General features: G+C 48.2%; 2 protein-coding genes across 5 annotated transcripts in view; one reads left to right on the top strand and one right to left on the bottom strand.

Annotated features, from left to right (window-relative positions):
* The window catches only part of POLE2 (DNA polymerase epsilon 2, accessory subunit), a 39,714-nt gene extending 26,802 nt beyond the window's left edge, over positions 1 to 12,912 (bottom strand). Inside the window, exons 1-7 of the mRNA XM_073577747.1 lie at positions 12,773 to 12,912; positions 8,728 to 8,828; positions 7,242 to 7,317; positions 5,729 to 5,806; positions 4,275 to 4,368; positions 4,037 to 4,111; positions 3,769 to 3,852 (exon numbers count right to left, since the gene is read on the bottom strand). Of these exons, the coding sequence (XP_073433848.1) occupies positions 3,769 to 3,852; positions 4,037 to 4,111; positions 4,275 to 4,368; positions 5,729 to 5,806; positions 7,242 to 7,317; positions 8,728 to 8,828; positions 12,773 to 12,840 (576 nt within the window). The 5' untranslated portion in view covers positions 12,841 to 12,912. The remainder of the gene's footprint in view (positions 1 to 3,768; positions 3,853 to 4,036; positions 4,112 to 4,274; positions 4,369 to 5,728; positions 5,807 to 7,241; positions 7,318 to 8,727; positions 8,829 to 12,772) is intronic.
* The window catches only part of LOC141091942 (kelch domain-containing protein 1-like), a 77,091-nt gene continuing 65,944 nt past the window's right edge, over positions 12,884 to 24,030 (top strand). Inside the window, exons 1-5 of one of the 4 annotated variants that reach the window (XM_073577744.1) lie at positions 12,884 to 13,016; positions 15,706 to 15,776; positions 15,894 to 16,011; positions 16,172 to 16,290; positions 23,716 to 23,794. In XM_073577744.1, coding sequence (XP_073433845.1) covers positions 15,898 to 16,011; positions 16,172 to 16,290; positions 23,716 to 23,794 — 312 coding nt within the window. In that variant the 5' untranslated portion in view covers positions 12,884 to 13,016; positions 15,706 to 15,776; positions 15,894 to 15,897. Of the gene's footprint in view, positions 13,017 to 13,067; positions 13,291 to 15,705; positions 15,777 to 15,893; positions 16,012 to 16,171; positions 16,291 to 23,715; positions 23,795 to 24,030 lie in introns of those variants that run through there. The other 3 variants (XM_073577745.1, XM_073577743.1, XM_073577742.1) reach the window with 3 other exon arrangements.

The raw sequence follows: 24,030 nt of genomic DNA, 5'->3' as shown, positions 1-24,030 counted from the left end.
GAGCGTTTTAGAAGCAAGACGCGATACAGGAGGGTCCACCGGAGGGGACTATAACCAATCCTTCATTAGGTCTGGATCAAAATTTTAGCCTGAGTAGACTTTGCCCTGTGAACCGCTTATGCAGACGATCCCTATGTTTCTGGACAATTTCCTTAAAGTCCGGATTGCTAGTAAATAACCTGCGCACACGCTTGTTTTTCTTAAATGAGATAGGGTGTGCTGGAGCAGGGATATTTTCCTCATCCAACTCCAGAATCCTGTTGACTGATTCTATAAGAGAATCAAGCGATGCTTGATCAGTTGGGGGATTCTGAGGGGTTGACGTGTCAGATTCGAATTCAGGGTCGTGCTCACTGTGAACCTCAGGAGAGGGAGAGTGAGAGACAGGAGTCGCCAATGCTGAGGCGCGAACGTGACTAGGGGACGCATCATGGGTCCGCTTTCTAGAGACCTGACCATCCCTTGAAGGAGTACGGCCCCTGCTGTTGGACGGTTCCAGGCCGACGTCAGAGCCCTCCTCGGGAAGTAAGGACGCTTTCTGACTTAAAGAGTCCTCCCGGAGCGAGAATATAGACTGGGTAAGAGACTACACCGACCGTGACAGGTACGCAGCCCACTCAGGGGTACTAAACGCAGGAGGCCCGTCAGCAATGGAGGTGAGGGGAGTTTGAGTGCAGGCCGGGTCGCAGGCCGTGCATAACGGATTAGTCTGTGCACTGGGTAAGGCAGACTTGCAAGTGGTACACACGGTAAAAACGCAGTGTGCTTCTTAGCAGGCCGTTTAGCCTCCTTAGATTGAGACATAGCGCTCCTGAATGGGTTAACGGCAGAGTCTTTCTGCAGCTGCAGGGAATGTGCCGGGCACATCTGAGGGCAGATGCAGCTTACCCACAGTCCTGTGCTGTGTCCTCCGGGAGGAATAGCGGTGGCCCTGTGGTGTCATGGTGTCACCCGGTATCCGGCAGAGTGCCCGCCTCACAGACATGGCCCCCGAGATTAGAATTGCGCGTCTCGTAAGGAATGAGAGGTGCCAAGAGGAGGGGGGCGGCGACGTTAGCGCGGGTGGCGCTATCCAAATTGCGGCCTAGTAGGCCGGAAAAGCCGGGGACTACCTGAGCGTCAAGAGCGCGGGGGGGGGGTGCGGTGCACCGCCGCTGACTATAAGTCAGTGCTTCTCCCGGGGGCCAGGACCCGACCCCATACCTCCACTCCAGTGCTCGGCAGGCCGCGCTGTCCGGGGCCATCCATGCAGGTCTTCTCATCCTCCTGGGCTGATTCCTGAGCGGGTTCTTAAAGGAGTATGCTCAATCGATCGTCCCTATGGCAGGGGGATGGAGAGCTATGGGGCTGATTCAGGGCATTTGGAAGCGCTGTTCCAGTCTTCTCCATTTCACTCCATGCGCTTGCCCTCGTATCCGTGGATTACCGGGACCGTAAGGATCATCGCCATCATTGCCAGAGGAATCAGCCCCAATCGTCGCAGGAAAGTGTACGGGGAGGTATACTCTGCGACCTTGCCTGTTGTTGGTTCGGGGGGAGAGCGGGCTGTAGAAAGGAACCGTCGCCCCCTTCACTCCATTAATTAAAAAATAAAAATTTACAGAAAAACCAAAAATAAAATAAAAACGGTGGGGTCAGAACCAGACCCAAGTGCCTCCTATAGACACTAAGCAAGAACTGGAGAAATCTCAGCCAGCGAGAGGGTGTATACTGCAGGGGAGGAGCTAACTTTTTTTCTGGTTTACTTAGTGTCCTCCTAGTGGCCAGCAGCATAACACCCCACTGTCTCTGTGTCCCCCAATGAGGCGTAGGAGAAATCCAAAGTTTAAAAAAAAATAAAAAATTGCGCCATTTTCCGAGAACCATAAAATCACCATTTTTCGTGATCTCAGGTTGGGTGAGGGCTTATTTTTTGCATGCCGAGCAAACATTTTTAATTATAGCATTTTGGTGCAGATTCAATCTTTTGATCGCCCATTATTGCATATTAATACAATGTTGTGGCGACCAAAAAAATGTAATTCTAGTGTTGACTTGTTTACTCGTTACACAATCAGGTTACCGTAATTCTGTTAGGAACGGCGGAACACACTAAATAAATAAATAATAAAGTGCGTTCGCCGTTCGGGGTCCACCGTGCTGAAGCTGTTAACACTGCTGCTAATTAATGGCAGACACGCTATATGGCGGTATAATGCGCACGGGTTCAACGTCACCCGATGTGCACAGAGCGGACTCTGTTAACTCACAGAGCCGCTGTAACATAAACATAAACACCAAGCCTGTTAGACTCACAGGTCTCAGCGAAATTGCACGCACGGTATCTGGTCACAGGACACGGGTCCAAGACAGGGGACGGTGTCCGTCTAGACCTACCGTGCATGCGGCGTCGCTACTGTGGACGCCGGTAAGTGCTGCTGAATGCAGCGCGGCAGCAGACACAGCCGCTATGCGATAGCACCGTGAGAGACGTGACACCACCGGACGCTAGTGTAGAGGTGCGGTGTGCACAGTGGCCTATGGCTTGCCATTGACTGGCGCTGACTCTTTCTATAGTTCCCTATCCACATGCGTAATATCAGAGGGAGGGGAATCATAATAAGTCAGTCACCAGAATCATACATCCATCACCATTCACACATCTAGCAAGAAGAGCCTATACTAGCGCATGGCCGAGCGGCCCTTTTATAGCCGTGCGCTGCCGGGACCTTCCAGATCTCTGAGATGGACCAATCAGATCTGGAGAAGGACCTGAGCACGTGACTCCCGACCTCCAATGGGAGATCGTCTCGTGAGCATGCTCAGTGTAGCGGCAGAGGAACAGCCTCAGGAATGACTTGCTGCAGAGCAGCATGTGAGGCTCTGGATTCCTGTTGTGTAGCTGCAGGAATCCGGCGCCTAACAAATTCTTTTTTTATATTGATAGATCGGGTGATTCTAAATGCGGTAATAACAAATATGTGTATGTATGTTTTTTTTCTATTGTTTTATTTTGAATGGGGCGAAAGGGGGTGATTTGAACCTTTTTTTTTTAATTTTTAGAATTGCCCACTTGCTATGAGCGTCGACCACCAGGCCGTGCTCATAGCAATCCAGAAGTGACAACCAGAGAGGTCTGCAGGAGACTTCTGGTTGTCATGCAGACCCCATCGGTGACCCAAAATCAAGTTACGGGCGGGATTTCCAGCGCAATTGCCAGAAGCGCTCGTTAACTGCCGTTGACAAGAGTTTGACAGCGGCATTTAACGGGTTAACAGCCACAGGTGGATTGCAATTCCACCCACTGCTGTTCTGGGCACATGTCAGCTGTTCAAAACAGCTGACATGTGCCGGAAAGGATGTGGGCTCAGCGCCGGAGCCCACATCAAAGGGGGAGAAACGACATGTGCCGTACTAGTACGGTGCATGTCGTAAAGGGGTTAAGACCTCCTTCACCCCAATAATGAAAAGGAAGAATCAGCAGAGCTGATTAAGCAATACATTTTCTGCAAAGTGACAACCTGGTCATCTGCTGTAAGTGGAAACTGCAAACGAGTCCTGTTCAAGTGAATTAAACTGGCAGCACAGAACTAAACAGCTGATGCGGCAAGAAGACCGCTGTGCAGGGAAAACATCACTAAATCCACTCATTCATAGGATCAATGACCGTTTCCAGAGATTAGATCATAAAGTGATGACAAATCCTAGTGATAAGTCATCATTTAATAATTATCACTTCCAAAGCTCCCTTAGAAGACTGGGATAATGAAGAACTTGTTTTCCGCTTACCTCTTTTAGTTGTGTTATCATGCCGAGCACAATCACCTCTCCCATCTTTGCTGCACTGCCTAAAAGGTTTTCCACAGTTTTAAGCTAAAGAAAAACACATACGGTACTTTTAATAAATTAAACAGTGGGAACTAATCTTCGTTCTGACAAACAGAGGACATTGTGAGCACAGACAGGCCTTCATGATGTTCATTTGCCCTATTAGGACACATAGATGGCTTGTACAACTTTCAAGCCAAAACGTCATAAATATTTCCTTTTGCCATACCTGAAATTTGCTTCTGCTCTCCTCAGGGTTAGCACCAATAACAGGCGGCGTGAAAAGCTCATGTCTGTGAGTTCTCTGGAATTCACATAACGAACATTTAATTACTTTAATTCCTTACTTCAAAAGCTGGAAATCTATCATAATCAGGAGACACATTTGGCATAGTAATCCATCAGAGATATGGGGCAGACCCACGCAGATATTTTAGCATTGTATTTCGCAGAGCCAGTTGTCTCACCTGCTGCAGTATTGTGTACCTCTCTCGGAATAACTCTGCTTTGTCTCTTGCACTTCCAAACAGATTTGGTTCAGGATAATTGGCTATTTTGATTCTGCAGAGAACAGGAAAAGTTATGGAGACTCGTGTATTGTATAAGTAATGAAATATTGTGTACACATCTACACTGAACTATTGCAATATTACAATCAATAAGAAGGAAATAAGGTGGAGTGTGTGAGCAATTACATTTTTATTTTACAATATAAATTTAAGAAATAAGAAAATATTTAAGAACCTGTCAGATAACTCAATGCTCAAACCACAGACAGCAGAATCAGAGCCAGGTTGCTCAATTATAGCAAGACATCACCCCCAGTGTTTCAAAGAAAATACAGTAAGAGACTCTGGGCAAGGACAATCACCGGGACTAGACTAGAGTGATTTGGTGTCCGGCTGGCTCTTTCCAGCGCCACTTCAAGTGCTTGATGGGTTTCTCACTATGGGAGAGATCTGGCAATCACCTCTAGCAGTGCTGGGAACAAGCAGCTGATGGTGGCACGGGACTGGTCTCATCTCTGCCTATGGTTCCTGGCCAGATCTTCTATCGATATATATATCTGTCTGCAAACATGCAGTCAGGCTCTGATTTATGATGCCCATGATTTGAACGCCATGAATCAGATGACAGGTTCCCTTCAAGTCAATAATGACACTTACCACATTTTTCAGATTATAAGGCGCACTTTTTTCCTCCAAATTTTGGGCGAAAATTGGGGTGCGTCTTATAATGCGGATATACCTTAGCGGCCACAGAACAGCAGTGTCCCAGGTTCGCTGCTGGGATAAGGAAGTGTTCGGATGTGCGTTGCGCCGCTGCTGATGTCTCCAGTGCTGCGCTCCCGCAGTTCCATGGTTTCCTATGTGGTGAACTCCGGAAAAATGGCTGCCAGAGGCGGCCCATTTGCAGATGTAGATCTCGGCACCACGATCTTGGGAGATGAGCTCTCAGCGCTTAGATCTCATCTCCCGAGATCTTGGTGCCAAGATCTCCATCTGCTCATGCGGTGACCCCAGCAGCCATTTTCCCAGGACCCCAGCAGCCATTTTCCCAGGGTCCACTGCATAAGAAACCATAGAACTGCAGGGGCTCTGGCCTTTCACACAATGTCGGCAGAGCCCCCTCAGCACCGGAGACACCGAACACCCCCTCATCCCAGCCTGCAGCAACGCAGCACTCTTTCCTCCTCCAGCAGTGACCCTGGGACACCGCTTAACCACTGCCACCACCCCCGGTAAGCAATAAGACACATGGATTATAAGAAGCACCACCATTTTATTAAAACATTTTTTCCTATTTCTTGCCTCAAAATTTGAGGTGCATCTTATAATCCGGAAGGTCTTACAATCCGCAAAATACAGTACACTTGCAAGAAAGAGTAAAAAAGAATAAAAAAAAAAAAAGCTCAACTCACGGCAAGAACTTTTTTCTTTCAGAGTTATAGATAAATCGCGGGATGTCAAATGCTCCTATAATGTTGAAGATGTGCTCTCTATAATAGATAAGAGACAATTCAACATAACATGCAGACACAGAAAACTAATGGTGGAATAATCATGTTTATTGTATGTCGGGGGAAAAAGGATTGGGCATGTTTGATTTTAATATACCAAATAGTCTGCTCCGAATAAAGATAAGCCACCAACAGAAACGTCTTTCGAGAACACAAACACACAATATATCTATCAAAAAGGTGTCCATATACAACCATGCAATGGCACTTCGCTTCAGTATCAAGTCCAAGAACCCCAGTATAGATAAACGTGTGTGTGTGGGGGGGGAAGAGTTCGATTAGAACAAAAATTCACTTTTATTAATAAATTAAAAGGACAATACACAAACAATAATAAAAGAGCAGAGTGCCTCACCAAGGAGATGGCCCAAACCTCCAAGAGATAATCTATAATTAAGGAAATACTGGTATATCTAACAGTAATAAGGACTACACCTTTCCTAAAACAAATGAGGTCACCCAATAGAGAAGTACGCAGGGTTTTTAAAGTATAACGAATAGCAAAAAATAACCTTGATGTTAGACAACGGATATCAAATTGTCAGTACAAATAAATAAATTGCCTAGTCCTGCTTATCAAGTTTAAATACTCTGAAACATTGTATAGGATTGCTATTTACATGCATTGAGTTTTTGATTTACTAGGATCTTATACCTCCCATTTCAAGGGGAAAGCCTTAAGGTACGATAGGAATACATTGATTCAGGGTATTTAAACTTGATAAGCAGCACTAGGCACTTTATTTATTTGTACTGACAAGTTGATATCCGTTGGCTTACCTCAAGGTAACTCTTGGTTATTGGTTATACTTGCATACTTCTCTATTGGGTGACCTCAGTAATGTTAGGAAAGGTATAGTCCTTATTACTGTTACATATATTGCCTTAATTATAGATTGTTATCTTTTGAAGGTTTGGGCCGTCTCCTTGGTGAGGCACTCTGCTCTTTTATTATTGTTTATGTATTTTATCCTTTTAATTTATTAATAAAAGTCATTTTTTTTCTAATGATCTCTTCTCCCCCCCCCCCCCATGTTTATCTATCTAGATATACACACACTGTATATATTTATGGGGAGGATTAGCTGATGAATAAAATATTAGTTTCCAGATTCTTCACATCATGTCTGCACCGTTCACTAGAAGAAAACATCCGAACTATTGGCCAACACATCTCTGATGGGAGGCTCCATTGGCTATACCAGTCCACATAATAGTCTGGACATTTGCCAGTCTAGACATATACAAGTCAAGTGAAAGCAAAAAGAATAATTATTTGTGTCACCATCAGGAGAACTTGTAGTCAGAGATTATTTTTCTGCACCTATTGCCAAGGACCAGTCATTATGCTTCCGAAAAAGATCGGTCCACTGTCCCCAGAAATGCGGAGAACAGAAATCCTTATAAAACTTACATGGTTTCATCACAAGTGCGGCTGCACTCCTGTACTGCGGTCTCCACTGTGGACTTCTCAATCATGTTAGAAGACACTAAAATATTGTTTTAGGTAATAAAAGCAACAGTTCATCGTTATTACAGCAAGGATATCTAAAATACACATGAAATTAAAAAATAATAGAAATTCTTGCGGATTTCCTGCAGATAAATGTTACAAATGGATTACTCTTTTTCTTAAACTCGTAAACCCAATCTCCTCTTGAAAGTCCCTTTGCTAAAAATATTGATGCAGAGATTTCTAACGATGAATAGTTTTCACAAAAATATTTAAGAGATTCATGGGATGCACTGAGAGCATTTAATATGACCTATGGTCTCTAGAGGCCTGTATATGTATGGGCCACTGCAGAGGATATCATTTTTTTTCTCCAAGATTCACTTAGTCTCTAGCAACAACGGAAAAGGAGTAATAGCAAGCCACACATAGTAAATTTACATATAAGATTTATTAGAAAAATTACCATAAAATCAAATTGGACATGGTATAAACAAACAGGATACTCCCCTTTGAAAAAGAGAAGCCACACGAAACGCGCGTCAGGGGTCGCAAGGGTGGCTGGTGTGGTCAGGACCTATGATGGTTAAGAAGCTGGACACATTTTATGATGTATGATTATACTGATGACTAGATATATCTTGTCTTTTCAGCCCTTAAGGGCTTCACTTCATGTTTACACATGACACTTATTAACCCAGCTTTCCCAGGTTACAATGTTGACACTGAATCCATCCCCTGCTTACCTTTGTGTCTCCTCTATTTCCATGTATCATGTTTGTATATACCAGAGGTCCCCAATGTCAGTCCTCGAGGGCTGAACCAGTGCAGGTTTTCAGGATTTCCTTACTATTGCACAGGGATTGGAATCATTACCTAATGTGCAATACTAAGGAGATCCTGAAAACCTGCACTGGTTTGGCCCTCGAGGAATGACATCGGGGACCTCTGGTATATACCATGTCTAATTTTATTTCATGGTAATTTTTCTAATAAATGTTATATGTAAATGTACTATGTGTGGCTTGCTATTACTCCTTTTCCATTGTTGCTGGAGATTACATTTGGAGTCTTCCACTATTATAATTTTGTTTAGAACTGGGGGAGAGCTTGATGTGATTATGCTCTTGGCCTTATTACATACACTGTGCTTCTTGGTAACTGTTTTAGTCAAGATTCATTAGTGCCTGCATAAGAAAAAAAAGCGTATAAAATCAGGGGTCAACAGAATAATAATAATAATGTTTATTTATATAGCGCCAACATATTCCGCAGCGCTTTACAGTTTCAAAACACAAATCTTAAGTAACAACGTTAACAATACAGTAAATAAAGTAAAATAAGACGTACAATATGAGCCACCGGCTATCACATCACTGCACTAGGACAGTGGACATGAGGTCTGAAGAAAGGTAAGTAAAAAGCAACAACAAACAAACACACTTACATGGCTGCTTCTCCACGGCATCAATGATACTGTCGATGACATACTCGAGCTCCACTTCATTGACAGACCTCAGCGCGTCGCTCAGATACCGGCTAGCCTCCCTGAAATACACACATTCAGAATTTTTCTTCTTAAATCTAATCACCGAGAACCCCTCCATCCCCCACGTGAGGAAGCCGCTGCTCATCACCCCCCAGATTATTCTGCAAGGAGGAGATGATTGTCGTCATGTACTACTAAAAGGGAATGTGCCAAATTTTTGTTTTTAAACAATTGAAAAAAGTGTAAAGTATTAATATTTTATTTTAAAACTTTTTTTAATGGTATAAAATATGAAGTCATTTTAAAAGTTTATATTTTTTCCACTTTGAGGCTATGTGCACACGTATGCAGAAAATTTCTGCATGAAAACCGGACTCATTCCCAGAAAACGCGCTTTTTTTTCTGCGCGTTTTTGCGCAAAACCGCATGTTTTTATGCGCTTTTTCCGCGCGTCCCCAGACTTAGAAAATAGGTAAAAACGCAGACTTTTCCGCAAAATTAAAGAGCATGCTGCGTTTTTTACCGCAAAGCGTTTTTTTCGCAGACAAAAAGCATCAATATGCACAAAAAGTGCAAAATACATTAAAATGAATGGGATGCTTCTTTTAAGCGATTTTTAAGCGTTTTTGCCAGTAAAAACGCTTAAATAATGCTTATGTGGGCACACAGCCTTAAAGCGAACCTATCACCTGCGGCCACTGCCTTTCAGGGCTTATCTACAGCATTCTATAATGCTGTAGATAAGCCCCCGGTCTAACCTGCAAGATAAGAAAAATAAGTTTCTATTATACTCACCCGGGGGGGGGTGCTCCGATCCAATGGGCATCACAGGTCCGGGTCCGGCGCCTCCCATCTTCACGCCGTCCTCCTGTTGCTTCATCGCTCCAGACATCGCGCTCCTGCGCAGTTGTAAAGTACTGCAGTGTGCAGGCACTGGGCCTCTCTGACCTTTCCTGACGCCTGCGCACTATAGTACTTTGCTATGCCCTCATAGGGCAGAGAAGTACAACTGCGCATGAGCGCGATTCCGGGAGTGATGAAGCAAGCAGGAGGACTGCGTCACAAGAAGATGGGAGGTGCCGGACTGCCCCCCCGGGTGAGTATAATAAAACTTATTTTTCTTATCTTGCAGGTCGGACCAGGAGCTTATCTACAGCATTACAGAATGCTGTAGATAAGCCCTGAAAGGCAGTGGCCACAGCTTATAGCAGCCAAAACAGGGGTAAGGTGTACTCTAAACACAAGGGGGAGCCATGAAAAACCAGTGTAGCGTTAAGTCACATAACGATTGCAGTAAAAGTGGGCAGGGTATGCTCACGTGTGTGATGTCTCCTCCCCTTCTAGGCGTCTCATCCGGGAGGATACATCATTGGTGCCTGCAACGTGATACTGAGATGTAGACACTGTCACTGAGGAAGGACGAGCCAATACTGTTAGGGCTGTGTCACACAGGACGGGACTAGACACGCCTCTCCGCGGGCTGTGTCACACAGGACGGGACTAGACACGCCTCTCCGCGGGCTGTGTCACACAGGACGGGACTAGACACGCCTCTCCGCGGGCTGTGTCACACAGGACGGGACTAGACACGCCTCTCCGCGGGCTGTGTCACACAGGACGGGACTAGACACGCCTCTCCGCGGGCTGTGTCACACAGGACGGGACTAGACACGCCTCTCCGCGGGCTGTGTCACACAGGACGGGACTAGACACGCCTCTCCGCGGGCTGTGTCACACAGGACGGGACTAGACACGCCTCTCCGCGGGCTGTGTCACACAGGACGGGACTAGACACGCCTCTCCGCGGGCTGTGTCACACAGGACGGGACTAGACACGCCTCTCCGCGGGCTGTGTCACACAGGACGGGACTAGACAGGCCTCTCCGCGGGCTGTGTCACACAGGACGGGACTAGACAGGCCTCTCCGCGGGCTGTGTCACACAGGACGGGACTAGACAGGCCTCTCCGCGGGCTGTGTCACACAGGACGGGACTAGACAGGCCTCTCCGCGGGCTGTGTCACACAGGACGGGACTAGACAGGCCTCTCCGCGGGCTGTGTCACACAGGACGGGACTAGACAGGCCTCTCCGCGGGCTGTGTCACACAGGACGGGATTAGACACGCCTCTCCGCGGGCTGTGTCACACAGGACGGGATTAGACACGCCTCTCCGCGGGCTGTGTCACACAGGACGGGATTAGACACGCCTCTCCGCGGGCTGTGTCACACAGGACGGGATTAGACACGCCCCTCCGCGGGCTGTGTCACACAGGACGGGATTAGACACGCCTCTCCGCGGGCTGTGTCACACAGGACGGGATTAGACACGCCCCTCCGCGGGCTGTGTCACACAGGACGGGATTAGACACGCCCCTCCGCGGGCTGTGTCACACAGGACGGGATTAGACACGCCTCTCCGCGGGCTGTGTCACACAGGACGGGATTAGACACGCCTCTCCGCGGGCTGTGTCACACAGGACGGGATTAGACACGCCTCTCCGCGGGCTGTGTCACACAGGACGGGATTAGACACGCCTCTCCGCGGGCTGTGTCACACAGGACGGGATTAGACACGCCTCTCCGCGGGCTGTGTCACACAGGACGGGATTAGACACGCCCCTCCGCGGGCTGTGTCACACAGGACGGGATTAGACACGCCCCTCCGCGGGCTGTGTCACACAGGACGGGATTAGACACGCCTCTCCGCGGGCTGTGTCACACAGGACGGGATTAGACACGCCTCTCCGCGGGCTGTGTCACACAGGACGGGATTAGACACGCCTCTCCGCGGGCTGTGTCACACAGGACGGGATTAGACACGCCCCTCCGCGGGCTGTGTCACACAGGACGGGATTAGACACGCCCCTCCGCGGGCTGTGTCACACAGGACGGGATTAGACACGCCCCTCCGCGGGCTGTGTCACACAGGACGGGATTAGACACGCCTCTCCGCGGGCTGTGTCACACAGGACGGGATTAGACACGCCTCTCCGCGGGCTGTGTCACACAGGACGGGATTAGACACGCCTCTCCGCGGGCTGTGTCACACAGGACGGGATTAGACACGCCTCTCCGCGGGCTGTGTCACACAGGACGGGATTAGACACGCCTCTCCGCGGGCTGTGTCACACAGGACGGGATTAGACACGCCTCTCCGCGGGCTGTGTCACACAGGACGGGATTAGACACGCCCCTCCGCGGGCTGTGTCACACAGGACGGGATTAGACACGCCCCTCCGCGGGCTGTGTCACACAGGACGGGATTAGACACGCCTCTCCGCGGGCTGTGTCACACAGGACGGGATTAGACACGCCTCTTCGCGGGCTGTGTCACACAGGACGGGATTAGACACGCCTCTCCGCGGGCTGTGTCACACAGGACGGGATTAGACACGCCCCTCCGCGGGCTGTGACACACAGGACGGGATTAGACACGCCTCTCCGTTGCTCTGCTATGTCAGTAGCGCAGGATTATCTGGATAAGGTGTTACACTGACATAGCAGAGCTCAGTGACTGCAGCACAGTAGGGCAATGATTACACTGCGGTGACAGCGGTGGGGAGCACAGGATGGCAGCTTGGTGTTATACTACTAATCCCAGGCTGCTCCCTTGTTGTCACCGCTAAGGAAGCCCCCGCCATACTGTCACCGTTCAGAGGAGTGCAAAAGCCTGAGAGCAGTACAATGCCAGGCTGCTGATCACCGCCCTGATACTCGCTGCTAGCGCGGAGAGTGCTAATGGGCAATTGTAGCTCACGGGGCAGCTGTGAACTTAAGAAAAATGTTGCCCGTCTCCCCGACTGCTGTGACCTGTACAGCCAGGAGTGTGCCCCGATCACAGCTGGCGGCTCCTATGTGTTAATAACTGACTATATCATACCATAACAATAATCACAGCACCTTCCCTTTAACTGCTGAAACGGAATCATCCCCTGATCGTACACACAGCCCCACATGACCGCTCATCCCCGTCCTATACTCCCGTCATGTCGGAGTTACTCACGCCCGCAGGAGGAGACCGTGCATTTTAAAAGCAGAGGACACTTTACTCTTCAGTCTGTCAGCTGCCATCTCGAATCGTTCGCGCCAAATCGCGTAGACACAGCTGTGATGACGTCACAAGAGACTGACACCAGAGCACAAGTTGCGCTCTGCAACAATGTCCGTGGGATGCCGCCATCTTGTTGGAGACCAAACTTCGCTGGACTGAAACGCTATTCTTGCACTGTTCAGCTGCCGCGTTTTCTGTACGTCTTTCCTGAAACCTCCTGAACACCAATTAGAAGCTTATTAGGGTCCAGTGCTCTGTCCCTAAAGATCGTTTATCGTAAACGCCGAGTGGAGGTTTGTCCCTCACCGCCACCCGTGCAGTCGTAGGGTGACAGTTCAGGACACACAAGTGCATGCATCCCCTGAGACCGGGCTATGGCCGCTGCACAGCGCTTCTGCGTGGCCGAGGAGAGGAGCGGGCACTGCGCTGCCATGGACCGGCACTGCCTGTACGTGTGGGGCGGATACGTGGTAAGCGGAGGCCGGGCAGTGCGCGGAGGTTTCGCACTTATGGCTTCCAAAATCTGCCGCGTACATCACAGTGGAAACGCGTGTGTGACCGCTGCCTAGAAAGTCCGCCTGTCACCCTGAGCACCGTGGGTGTGACTGCAGCTGCGGGTCTGCGCTGGGCTTCATCTGTAGGTTCTCTGAGGAAAATGCAATTGCCTTTATAAGTGCAGAATCCCCCGGCCTTTCTACAGGAAAAAACCGCAAGTAAACAGCAAGGTGGATGAATTGCACGAGTTTACCTCAGTTTTTGAGATGACTCTTGCTGAGAAATCTGCTCCAGAAAAATGTAAAAAAAACTAAACCTCCGGCCCCAGGATTTCTCATTGGCGTTCCTCCTCTCTTCTGTTTTTAGCGGCTGTAGTTTTTGCAGTTTATTCTCTGTTTTGGGCCACTTTATGGTTTTTTTTGCATATACAGATTCATGAATTGTGAGGTGACGGCCGTCGCCTGTCTTCGGCCTGAAGTAAGATTTCTGGAGGAGTTTTCAATAAATAATAAATATTAAGAAAAAAAAGAGCATATTTGACTTATGCCACATTCATGAACCGTGTGTCCTATTTTGCCAATCCGAATACTCCCCATAAAATAGTATTTCAAGGTCGTTTTACTTTGATGAACTGCAAAGCAGAGTCCTGTTATTCCTCTTGGTAATGTATGTAGACGTGAAGCTGTTTTACAGGATATTGATGGCGTGTCCTCATGATAGGTCGTCAATATCAGATCTGTGGGGTCCGACAGCCTCACTTATCGATCTGCTGATTAGAGCTCTCGAGGGATGTGGACGAGCCGTACAGCATAGCGCCGTATAATGCGAAGTGGCCGTTCACAGGTACTGCAGCTGAGCCCCTCACTACGGCAGAGATGTGCCGCTCACCGCAGTTCCCGGTTTACATCTGGCCAGAGCTGCAAATGTCTGATTGGGGGGGGGGGGTGCCATGTGTTGGATCCCCACCAAGCTAATATTGATCATCGATCTGGTAAGCTTGGAAAACCCCTTCAGTGATTGACAAAGGGAACGATAATGACCAAATGTCAACTCCTTCATGCACACACCCCCAAAAAACTTTACAATTTCACTTCTTAAAAGTGCAAACAATGGGGGAGATGATCAAAAACTGTCTAATAGGAAAACTGGCTTAATTCCCCATAGCAAGCAATCAAAGCTCAGCTCTCACTGCTCACACTGATTTGATAGAATGAAAGCTGCACTCGGGTTGCTATGGGAAATTAATCCAGTTTTGCTATTTGACACTTTTTGGTCATCTCCCCTAGTGGGTCAGAAGAAGCTTAAAAGGGAAGAGAAATCCGGTGTCGGAGAAGGGATTTGGTGATTGCTGTGGCTACAGATCTGAGTGTATCGAGAGAGGCAATTTATCAGCTGAAGCGGTTGACGGCGGCGCTGCCACCTGGGATGGTACCGCAGATGAAATCGGGCTTTGGTGCATCTAAGAAGACCCCACCAAGGACTGATAGGCTTGTGAAGCGATGTCAGATCCTTCTATAACCACCACTGAACTAAAAAAAAACAAGTCCCCTGCTCTCCTCCAGAACGTGGCAACTAGGACAAGCCGTCACCGCCCGCAGAAGGGCCTACCAAGTCGCCATGCCACAAAGAAGCCCCCGCTAACAGCAGCAATGGAGAGGAAAAGGCAACTTCTGCAAGAAACATAGAGATCGGGCATCTGAGAAGTGGAAGAAAGTGATGAGGGCTGGTCAGAGGAGGCTCGCCGAGTGTGCGTCGACTGAGTGTGGTGTCACGGTATGACCCGAAATATACGGTGTGATGTGCGGGGTGCAATCAGTGCACGTATGGGCCGTGCAGGTTTGTACTTGTTTCCCAAGAATATAAGTATGAAAGCAAACAGTTCTATTAATGTTTTGGAACAACATTTGCTTAATTTTGGGTTATCCATCAGTGCGATTGCTTACACATGATGGCGGCCCTGCCCACAAAGCCGAGGCCGTGACAGCGGTTCTCAGTGACTCGAACAGTAACATTTTAGAGTGGCTTGGTAATTTCCCCCCCCCCCCCCCCCATCATAACCCAATGGAAAATGCTAGGAATTTAATGAAAAACGAGGTTCAAGAGACACGAGCCGACACCATCAGCGATCTAAAGGAAGTGGTGAAGACACAGCGGGTAACCATGGACTCCACCAGCCGTGCCAAATTCACACCTAAACGATAATCTATATTTTAGGCAGAGTTGGGGTTCCTCCGTATTCTGGATGTAACATGCTGTTGTGATACCCTGGCCCTCCTGCACACAGGACAGTTATTCCTGCAGAGATTTCGTCTACAGCTCTTCCTCGTCCTCCTCCAGACTGATTTTCCTTAGAGCATATAGAATTATTATTTTTTTTTTTTCTTTTTCAGACCATTGAGGATAATGAGGTTTTCCTTCCCCATGATGAGATCTGGGTGTATGACACGGAGAGCGGTTTATGGTAAGCCGTCCTGTATTACCCCATACATCCATGACTGCGTCCAGTCATGTAATACATCAATCACTACTGTTTTGTTTTACCTTCTTAGTAATTATAGGTTCTTGACACTAATTGTAGGCAAATGCACCTAACACACGGCGACCTGCCCCCCCCCATGTCCGGCAGTTGTGGGGCTTGTTTGAATGGACGGCTGTATATTTTCGGTGGATATGATGACGAGGCCTACAGCAATCGGGTATAAAGAATTTGTATGAACTTTTCTGTGACAGAATGTTAAAGGGGTTGACCAGCCTGTTATGGATGCGGCCTTTATTCTTAGTGTTGGAATAAAGACCGTGTGTGGTTCCGCTATGGTTTCCTACCATTACATTTTGTATTTGCGTGTATTTCTACAGCTGTATTATGTGGATCTGCGACCTGGCACGGGGGAGTTCACCTGGAAGCAAGTGAAACATTTTAAGGGTCAACCACCAACCGCTCGGGACAAACTTTCCTGCTGGGTGTACAAACGCCAGTGAGTAGCGGAATCCATACATCTTTCAGGTCGCCTTACACGGGTAACCGATTATATATGTTACATTGTATTATACGTGCCCTCATGGCTCTAATTTTTTGTAAGCCGTTTAAAAAGGGGAAAAAAATGAGTACACATTTATTTAAAAGGTTCTTCTGATCTTGACTAATGGACGTTGTTGGATTTTGCTTGTGAAAACGTGCACTTTTCCCATTTACTGCTTGTTAAAATTTGTAGCCGTTGAGATATTAACACTGAAATTTACAGCTCATTGCCTAGGAGACTGACCACCGCTGTTGTTTGTTTGTAAGCACTGCGCTGAAGCTGGACAGGATTGGGAGGTCTCCGTGCTCTTTAGCGATTCTGGCCAGCTTCAAATCTGGGCTTAATAGGTCAATATAACACTGGTTGTTCAGCCACCACTGCCAGACCGCAATTGTGGTCGGTTTCCTAGGTACCAAGATATAAACAAATGAAAAGCTGGGAGCAGTCAGCTGAGTCGACTTTTCTTTAGAGTGGCCCCTCTGGGTCGTGGCACCCACCCACTGAGGGCGAGCTGACCTTGTGAGGAACCACCCCATATACAGGGAGTGTCAGGGGCAAGACCAAGGGGGTGAGCCACCACGACTGCTGGGACCAGACGGCCGGCTCAAGGAAGACACAATGTGAGTGTCTGACGACCAGGGACGTGCAGGAAACAAGACAAGACGTAAGTTCAAGGTATCTTCATTAAGGACAACTTCAGGGTAACATCTGGTGCAAGACGTGATAACACAGGGAAAACACAGCAAGGTCCGTGCAAGGGCACGCCAAGGTCCATGGCATGGTACGTGCTAGATGGCATGCCTGGGTACAGGCAAAGGCACGATGACTTCGGACTCCGGACAGCAGGCAATGATCAACAGGGTCATCAGATTCCGGACCTCTGATGGCGATCGGCAGGATCCGGGCATCCGGCAGGCAATCCAGGGTTCAAGGCAAAGTTCGAGGCAGAGTGCATGCTAGGGACACGGCAGGGTCCATGGCAAGGTGCAAGGCAGGGTTCAACACACTAGGCAAGGTGCGTGTATAGGGGACACGCCAGGGATCAAGGACCTGGGCGCGCTACAGGAGCCGCCAGGATTCAAGATTCAAGGTCCTGGGTGTGCTATAGGCACGCCAGGGGCACGGTACAAAGAATGGTCCTGGCCGTGCTAGGAGGCACGCCAGGGTACAAGGTTAGCAGTGGGTCCCACACGTGCTAGAGAACACGTTGGGCTTTGAAGGTCAGGACTGATGTCCTGCGCGTGCAAAGGGGCACGCCAAGGTCAGGGTTCAAGGCAAAGAGCAAAGCACAGAGCAGGGTACTAGCAAGACAAGGATACAGGACAGGTCATAGAACTCAGAACACGACAGAGACAAGGTTCAGGACAGAGCAAGGAAAGCAAAAGACTTGTGCAAGAGTAGCACGAAAACGCACAGTGCGAGAAACAGAGTGAGTGCAAGGGAGCACGAGGCGCACGGCTGAGGCACAGACAGATGGGAACCACAATAGCACTGGACGGCGAGCACGGCTGAGGCACACAGGCGTCCTGCACGTGCAGAGGGAACGCCAGGGTCAGGGTTCAGAACAGAGAGCGGAGCTAGCAGCGGAGCGTAGGCCGAAGCCCAGAGCCGGGTCAAGGCAGAGCCTTGAGACTAGACACCGAACACATGACGAACAACAAGGCAAGGAAGGGCTTAGGCAAGACATAGAAAAACAGGCTAAGGCAGAGAACAGCAAAAGTACTACAAGGCAAAGCAAGGCAAGGACAAACATGGCACGAGAGACACCACAAGACATGGCAAGAGACAGAGTACAAGCCCAGAGCGTGTGCAGAGACATACGACAGGACAGAGTGCAGGGGCACAGAATACAGGGTGCGACCGAGCAGACCATGCAGGGATGCAACACGATACTCAGGCCCCGACCATAAGAAGGGGCGGTCTGATATTGCACCTGGACTTCCGGGTCAGGACCAGGGAAGGACTTCCGGTTCAGTTCCTCCTGGGTCATAGACAGGCCCGGATTGGTAATATAACCAACCGGGCATTTTCCCGCTGGGCCGCTGTCATGTGGGCCGTGGGCGTCAGCGCTCGATCATCTGGCCGCTTGCCAGCTGATGCAGCCACTGACCTGGCTGTTGCTCCTGCCGCCGGCCCTCTGCGGGCACGGCGGTTATAGTTTCCAAACCTCCGCACTGCAGGGAGATAAGCCGCCACCTCCCCACGCACCCCATCCTCGCCGTAGCATGAGACCTCCCCCCCCCCGCAGCCACTCACAGCGTCGCTTGCCTGCTCTCTTCTATGTTCACAGGACCTGTGATAAGGTCACAGGAGGGGAGGAGTCAGGGGTCACATGATCAGGAGCCTTTGTCCAGACCCCTGATCATGTGACCCCTGACTCCGCCCCTCCTGTGACCTCATCACAGGTCCTGTGTGCTCAGCCTTGCCTCTTGGTGTCTGCAAGACTCTGCTGTTGTCATGGTGCTGGATGAGGTAAGTACGTGTGGGGTCAGGAGGGATTTACAGGGTAGATGTAGCGGAGCCGCGCGTGTGCGAGGTGTAGGGAGCGGAGCCGCGCGTGTGCGAGGTGTAGGGAGCGGAGCCGCGCGTGTGCGAGGTGTAGGGAGCGGAGCCACGCGTGTGCGAGGTGTAGGGAGCGGAGCCACGCGTGTGCGAGGTGTAGGGAGCGGAGCCACGCGTGTGCGAGGTGTAGGGAGCGGAGCCAAGTGTGTACGAAGCATACAAAGCGGGCTTTTCTTAGGGGCACAGGAGTACACGGCGGAGCCCCAAGGAGCATTTTAAAACACACACATGACGTTCAACCTGAAGTGATGTGCTGGAAGCTGACCGGAAATGAGATCATTTCTTGAGGAGATTGTGACGGAACCAGAAATGCTTCAGATCCATCACCGTGTCCTCCTCCGACAGCGCAGACAACAGGATCGCCTTGGAATCGGGGATGCCGGCCATGTGAGTGGATCATGATATGTCCTGCACCGGGAGGCTCAGGTGGGCACTACAATGGGACTCCTATAGTATCTTTATATAATCTTTCTTTATTTCTTTCTCTCTTTTTCTTTCTTTGTTCTTTCTTATTCTCTGTTCTCTTTCCCTCATTTTCTTTCTCTCTGTTCTTTCTTTCTCTCTCTAATCTCTCTTTTTTCTTTCTCTCTCTGTTCTTTCTTTCCCCTCTTTCTTTCTTTTTCTTTCCTCGCTTTCTCTCTGTTCTTTCTTTTTTATTTACTTTCTTTCTCTGTTCTTTCTGTCTCTCTGTTCTTTCTTTCCCCTCTTCCTTTCTCTCTCTGTTTCTCTCTGTTCTTTCTTTCCCCTCTTTCTCTCTCTCTGTTCTTTCTTCTTTCTATCTCTGTTCTTTCTCTGTCTCTCTCTGTTCTTTCTTACCCCTTTCTTTCTCTCTCGCTTTCCTTTCTTTCTCTCTCGCTCTGTTTTCTCTCTTCCTTAGTGCCAGTCAGTGTGCCCATAATGCCAGCCACTGTGCCCTCAGTACCAGTCAGTGTGATCAGCAGTGCTAAATGGGTACAATTAGGCGTGGACATGGGTGTGACTAGTTGATAAATGGGTGTGGCCTAAAATCTGCAGTGGTGCGCTGCGCGCGCCGCAGTCTTTCTACCTCTTTCCCTTCTTCAAAACTTGGGTGGTATGATAGGGGCAGCTATGACCAGGGGGTCTGGTTGCCCAATGGATAGCAGTTCTGCCAGGAATTCTGTCACTGTGCGTACAAAAGGGGACAGAGATTTGGGAGGAGTACTGTACCTAAAAGCAATAAATAGGACTGAGCTGAAATACTGGGCACAGCTGTGACTGCATGTTATATAGTCGTGTTAATCTCCTCTCCCTTCTTATAACCTACAAGTGTACAAAAATATATAGTCACCATGTGACTAGTGGGCCTGTGTAACTTCAAATGCCAGGGCTGAATTTTAGTCCCTGTCCGGCCCTGGTCATAGAGAGCGTTGCTAGATCAGACTGGCTGGACCATAGAAAAGGTCACATGCTCAAGGGTTCCAGGAATACAGAGGATTGCAGAATCAGAGCAGAGACGGATGGTTACATAGCAACAGCGTGCAGCCATGAGGTAAGGCGTGCGTGCACACTGCTCCAGGCTTCTTGCGGCATAACAGTCATGAGGTGCGCCTGGACACACAGGCGAGACCCGCGGGGGGCCCTCTGGGACCCGGACCTGGGGACAATGAGGCACGACAGGCATAACAATGGGGATCATGCAGCGCAAGCAGCCTGGCCGGCATGATGGGCATGACAAAAGCTTTAGGGTCCCGTTTCACTTAGCGCCGCACCAGCGATCCCGACAACAATACGACCTGAAAAGGATCGCTGGTGGGCTGCTAAATGCTCGCTAGTAAGCTGCCAAAAACGCAGATCTCTTCAGCGACGCAGCAACGATCCGGCGATCCTTGCAACGACCTCGCCGGTCGTTGGTACCTTATCACACAGCAGCTTTTCAAACGATTCCCGTCTGCATCCCTGAGTTCTGCGTCGCCAACGAGGTCGCTCGTCGGGTCAAACACAGCGATGCGCGCTGGCCAGTGGGGCGCCGACGATGAAAAAATGGCCTAGGATATTCGAGCACGATCAGCGTATCCAGCGGGGGGGGCGGTCGCTGCTGCATGTCACATGTAGCGAGATCGCTGTTGCATCACAAAATCGGTGACGCTTCAGCGATCTCGCTATGTGAGAAGGGGGCTTTAACCTCAAGAACTGCTGCAAATTTTTACAAACAGTAAATTGGAAATTTCAAAATTTTGCTTTTTTTTTCTTTTTTCTTTGTTTATCTTCCGTGCAGATCTATGCATCTCCATGGTAAAAGGGAAAGAACAAATCTGGACTCGTGTCTCATCCGGCATTTAGATTTTCCTTCCAGTTGTCGTCTACTATATGATAACTTATGTTTACACCCTTTTATATAGTTTACTTGGCACCGCTCTCTTCCACATCTGCTGTTGAGCTGTGCCGATGGCGTTGTGTCACTATATACCTGTCACATCGCGTGCACAGTTGTCAGGATTGTACACCTCTCCAAATGAATAGACCTTAAAGGAGCTTTGTGATGACTGACACTAATGGCAGATCCACAGAATAGATCAGAATGGATCAAGTTGTCACTACTTGGACCTGCACACATCTCCACAAAAGGGGATACCCTGACTGGTGTGTCGGCCGCAGTGACAGAAAATCAACTCTCTGGCATGTAACCGCTTTGCCAGGAAGACACGTGATGGCCAAGTCCAGAAGAAGCATAGCCATTTTTTTCTGCCTTCTCCTCTGGGTCTCCTGCCATCTCTGACAGCCAAGGACCTGACCTCCTGCTAAAAAAGACAATGCAGTCAAGATGTTTTTTTTTTTTGTTAGCAAGAAGTGGAGATGCAGAGGTCTGCAAAGGAGCTTTAAGCCCAAAACAATTGGAAATGTTTAATTACAGTTTATTGTAGAACTTTCTCTTATTTTGGCAGCATCATGACTGTACAAAATGTGTTTTACCTTTCAACTGACGTCTCCTAGTGAAATCCTACTGCTTTACCTAGTGCTCTTGAGTGCAGCTGAACCATGGAATGTGGATGTACTGTGTACCCTATGTACACTACCATTCAAAAGTTTGGGGTCACCCAGACAATTTTGTGTTTTCCATGAAAACTCATACTTTTATTAATCAAATGAGTTGCCAAATGAATTAAAATCTAGTCCAGATATTGACAAGGTTCGAAAAAAAGATTTTTATTTGAAATAATAATTTTCTCCTTCAAACTTTGCTTTTATCACAGAATGCTCCCTTTGCAGCAATTACAGCATTGCAGACCTTTGGTATTCTAGCAGTTAATTTGCTGATGTAATCTGGAGAAATTTCACCCCATGCTTCCAGAAGCCCCTCCCACAAGTTGATTTGGCTTTATGGGTACTTTTTTGCGTACCATACGATCAAGCTGCTCCCACAACAGCTCAATGGGGTTGAGATCTGGTGACTGCGCTAGCTACTCCATTACAGATAGAATACCAGCTGCCTGCTCCTCCCCTAAAGAGTTCTTGCATAATTTGGAGGTGTGCTTTGGGTCATTGTCCTGTTGTAGGATGAAATTGGCTCCAATAAAGCGCTGTCCACAGGGTATGGCATGGCGTTGCAAAATGGAGGGATAGCCTACCTTATTCAAAATCCCTTTTACCTTGTACAAATCTCCCACTTTACCATCATCAGAGCAACCCCAGACCATCACATTACTCCACCATGCTTGACAGATGGCGTCAGGCACTGTTCCAGCATTTTTTCAGTTCTGCGCCTCACAAATGTTCTGTGTGATCCAAACACCTCAAACTTGGATTCCTCTGTCCATAACACTTTTTACCAATATCTGTGTTCTTTTGCCAATATTAATCTTTTCCTTTTATTAGCCAGTCTCAGATATGGCTTTTTCTTTGCCACTCTGCCCTGAAGGCCAGCATCCCGGAGTCGCCTCTTCACTTTAGACGTTGACACTGGCGTTTTGCGTGTACTATTTAATGAAACTGCCAGTTGAGGACCTGTGAGGCATCGATTTCTCAAACTACAGACTCTAATGTACTTGTCTTGTTGCTCAGTTGTACAGCGGGGCCTCCCACTTCTCTTTCAACTCTGGTTAGAGCCTGTTTGTGCTCTCCTCTGAAGGGAGTAGTACACACCGTTGTAGGAAATCTTCAGTTTCTTGGCAGTTTCTTGCATGGAATAGCTTTCATTTCTAAGAACAAGAATAGACTGTCGAGTTTCACATGAAAGTTCTTTTTTTCTGGCCATTTTGAGAGTTTAATGGAACCAACAAATGTAATGTTCCAGATTCTGAACTAGCTCAAAGGAAGGTCAGGTTTATAGCTTCTCTATTCAGCCAAACTGTTTTCAGCTGTGCTAACATATTGCACAAGGGTTTTCTAACCATCCATTAGCCTTCTTACACAAGTTAGCAAACACAAAGTACCATAAGAACACTGGAGTGATGGTGGTTGGAAATGGGCCTCTATACATCAATGAAGATATTGCATTACAAACCAGACGTTTGCAGCTAGAATAGTCATTTACCACGTTAACATTGTATAGAGTGTATTTCTGAATCATTTAATGTTAGCTTCATTGGAAAAAAAACTGTGCTTTTCTTTCAAAAATAAGGAAATTTTTAAGTGACCCTAAACTTTTGAACGGTAGTGCATATGGCACGTACTGTGTCCCCTATGTATATCGCATGTACTTTGTATCCTATTTACATGGCACGTACTGGGTATGTGGGTGGCACGTACTGTGTTCCCTATGTAAATAGCATGCCACGTCTGACACAGAGAGCCACCTGCAGTGATCAGTCTGCCTCCTTTTCTTTCCCACTGCAAACACTCTGGACATTTGTCACGCAGGTTGATCTACTTCGGTGGCTATGGAAGCAGAAGACACCATGAACTTAATGACTGCTTTGATGCTCATGATGCATCACGGGTAATACAACTTTTTTTTTTTTTTTTTTTTTTTTTTTTTGTGCTAAAACACGTTTTCTAATCCTGTAGGACACTGCTCTGGTTCCAGGTTTGGGTGCACAGCTATTCGCAGCAATGTCAGAGCCCAGCTCTCGCTGTTATCGCTGCACCTTTTGTAGCTATAGCCACGCTATATGCATTGTCAAGGCATATCAGCCATATCTGAGCTAGGGTGACTATTGCCATCAATGCTAGGAG

Source organism: Dendrobates tinctorius, unplaced genomic scaffold (assembly GCF_039654945.1).
Source record: "Dendrobates tinctorius isolate UK_male_01 unplaced genomic scaffold, ASM3965494v1 ptg000057l, whole genome shotgun sequence".
In the NCBI taxonomy this organism is placed as follows: domain Eukaryota; kingdom Metazoa; phylum Chordata; class Amphibia; order Anura; family Dendrobatidae; genus Dendrobates; species Dendrobates tinctorius.
The sequence above is the reverse complement of the archived record's forward strand: the minus strand, read 5'-3'. Positions and strand labels throughout refer to the sequence as shown.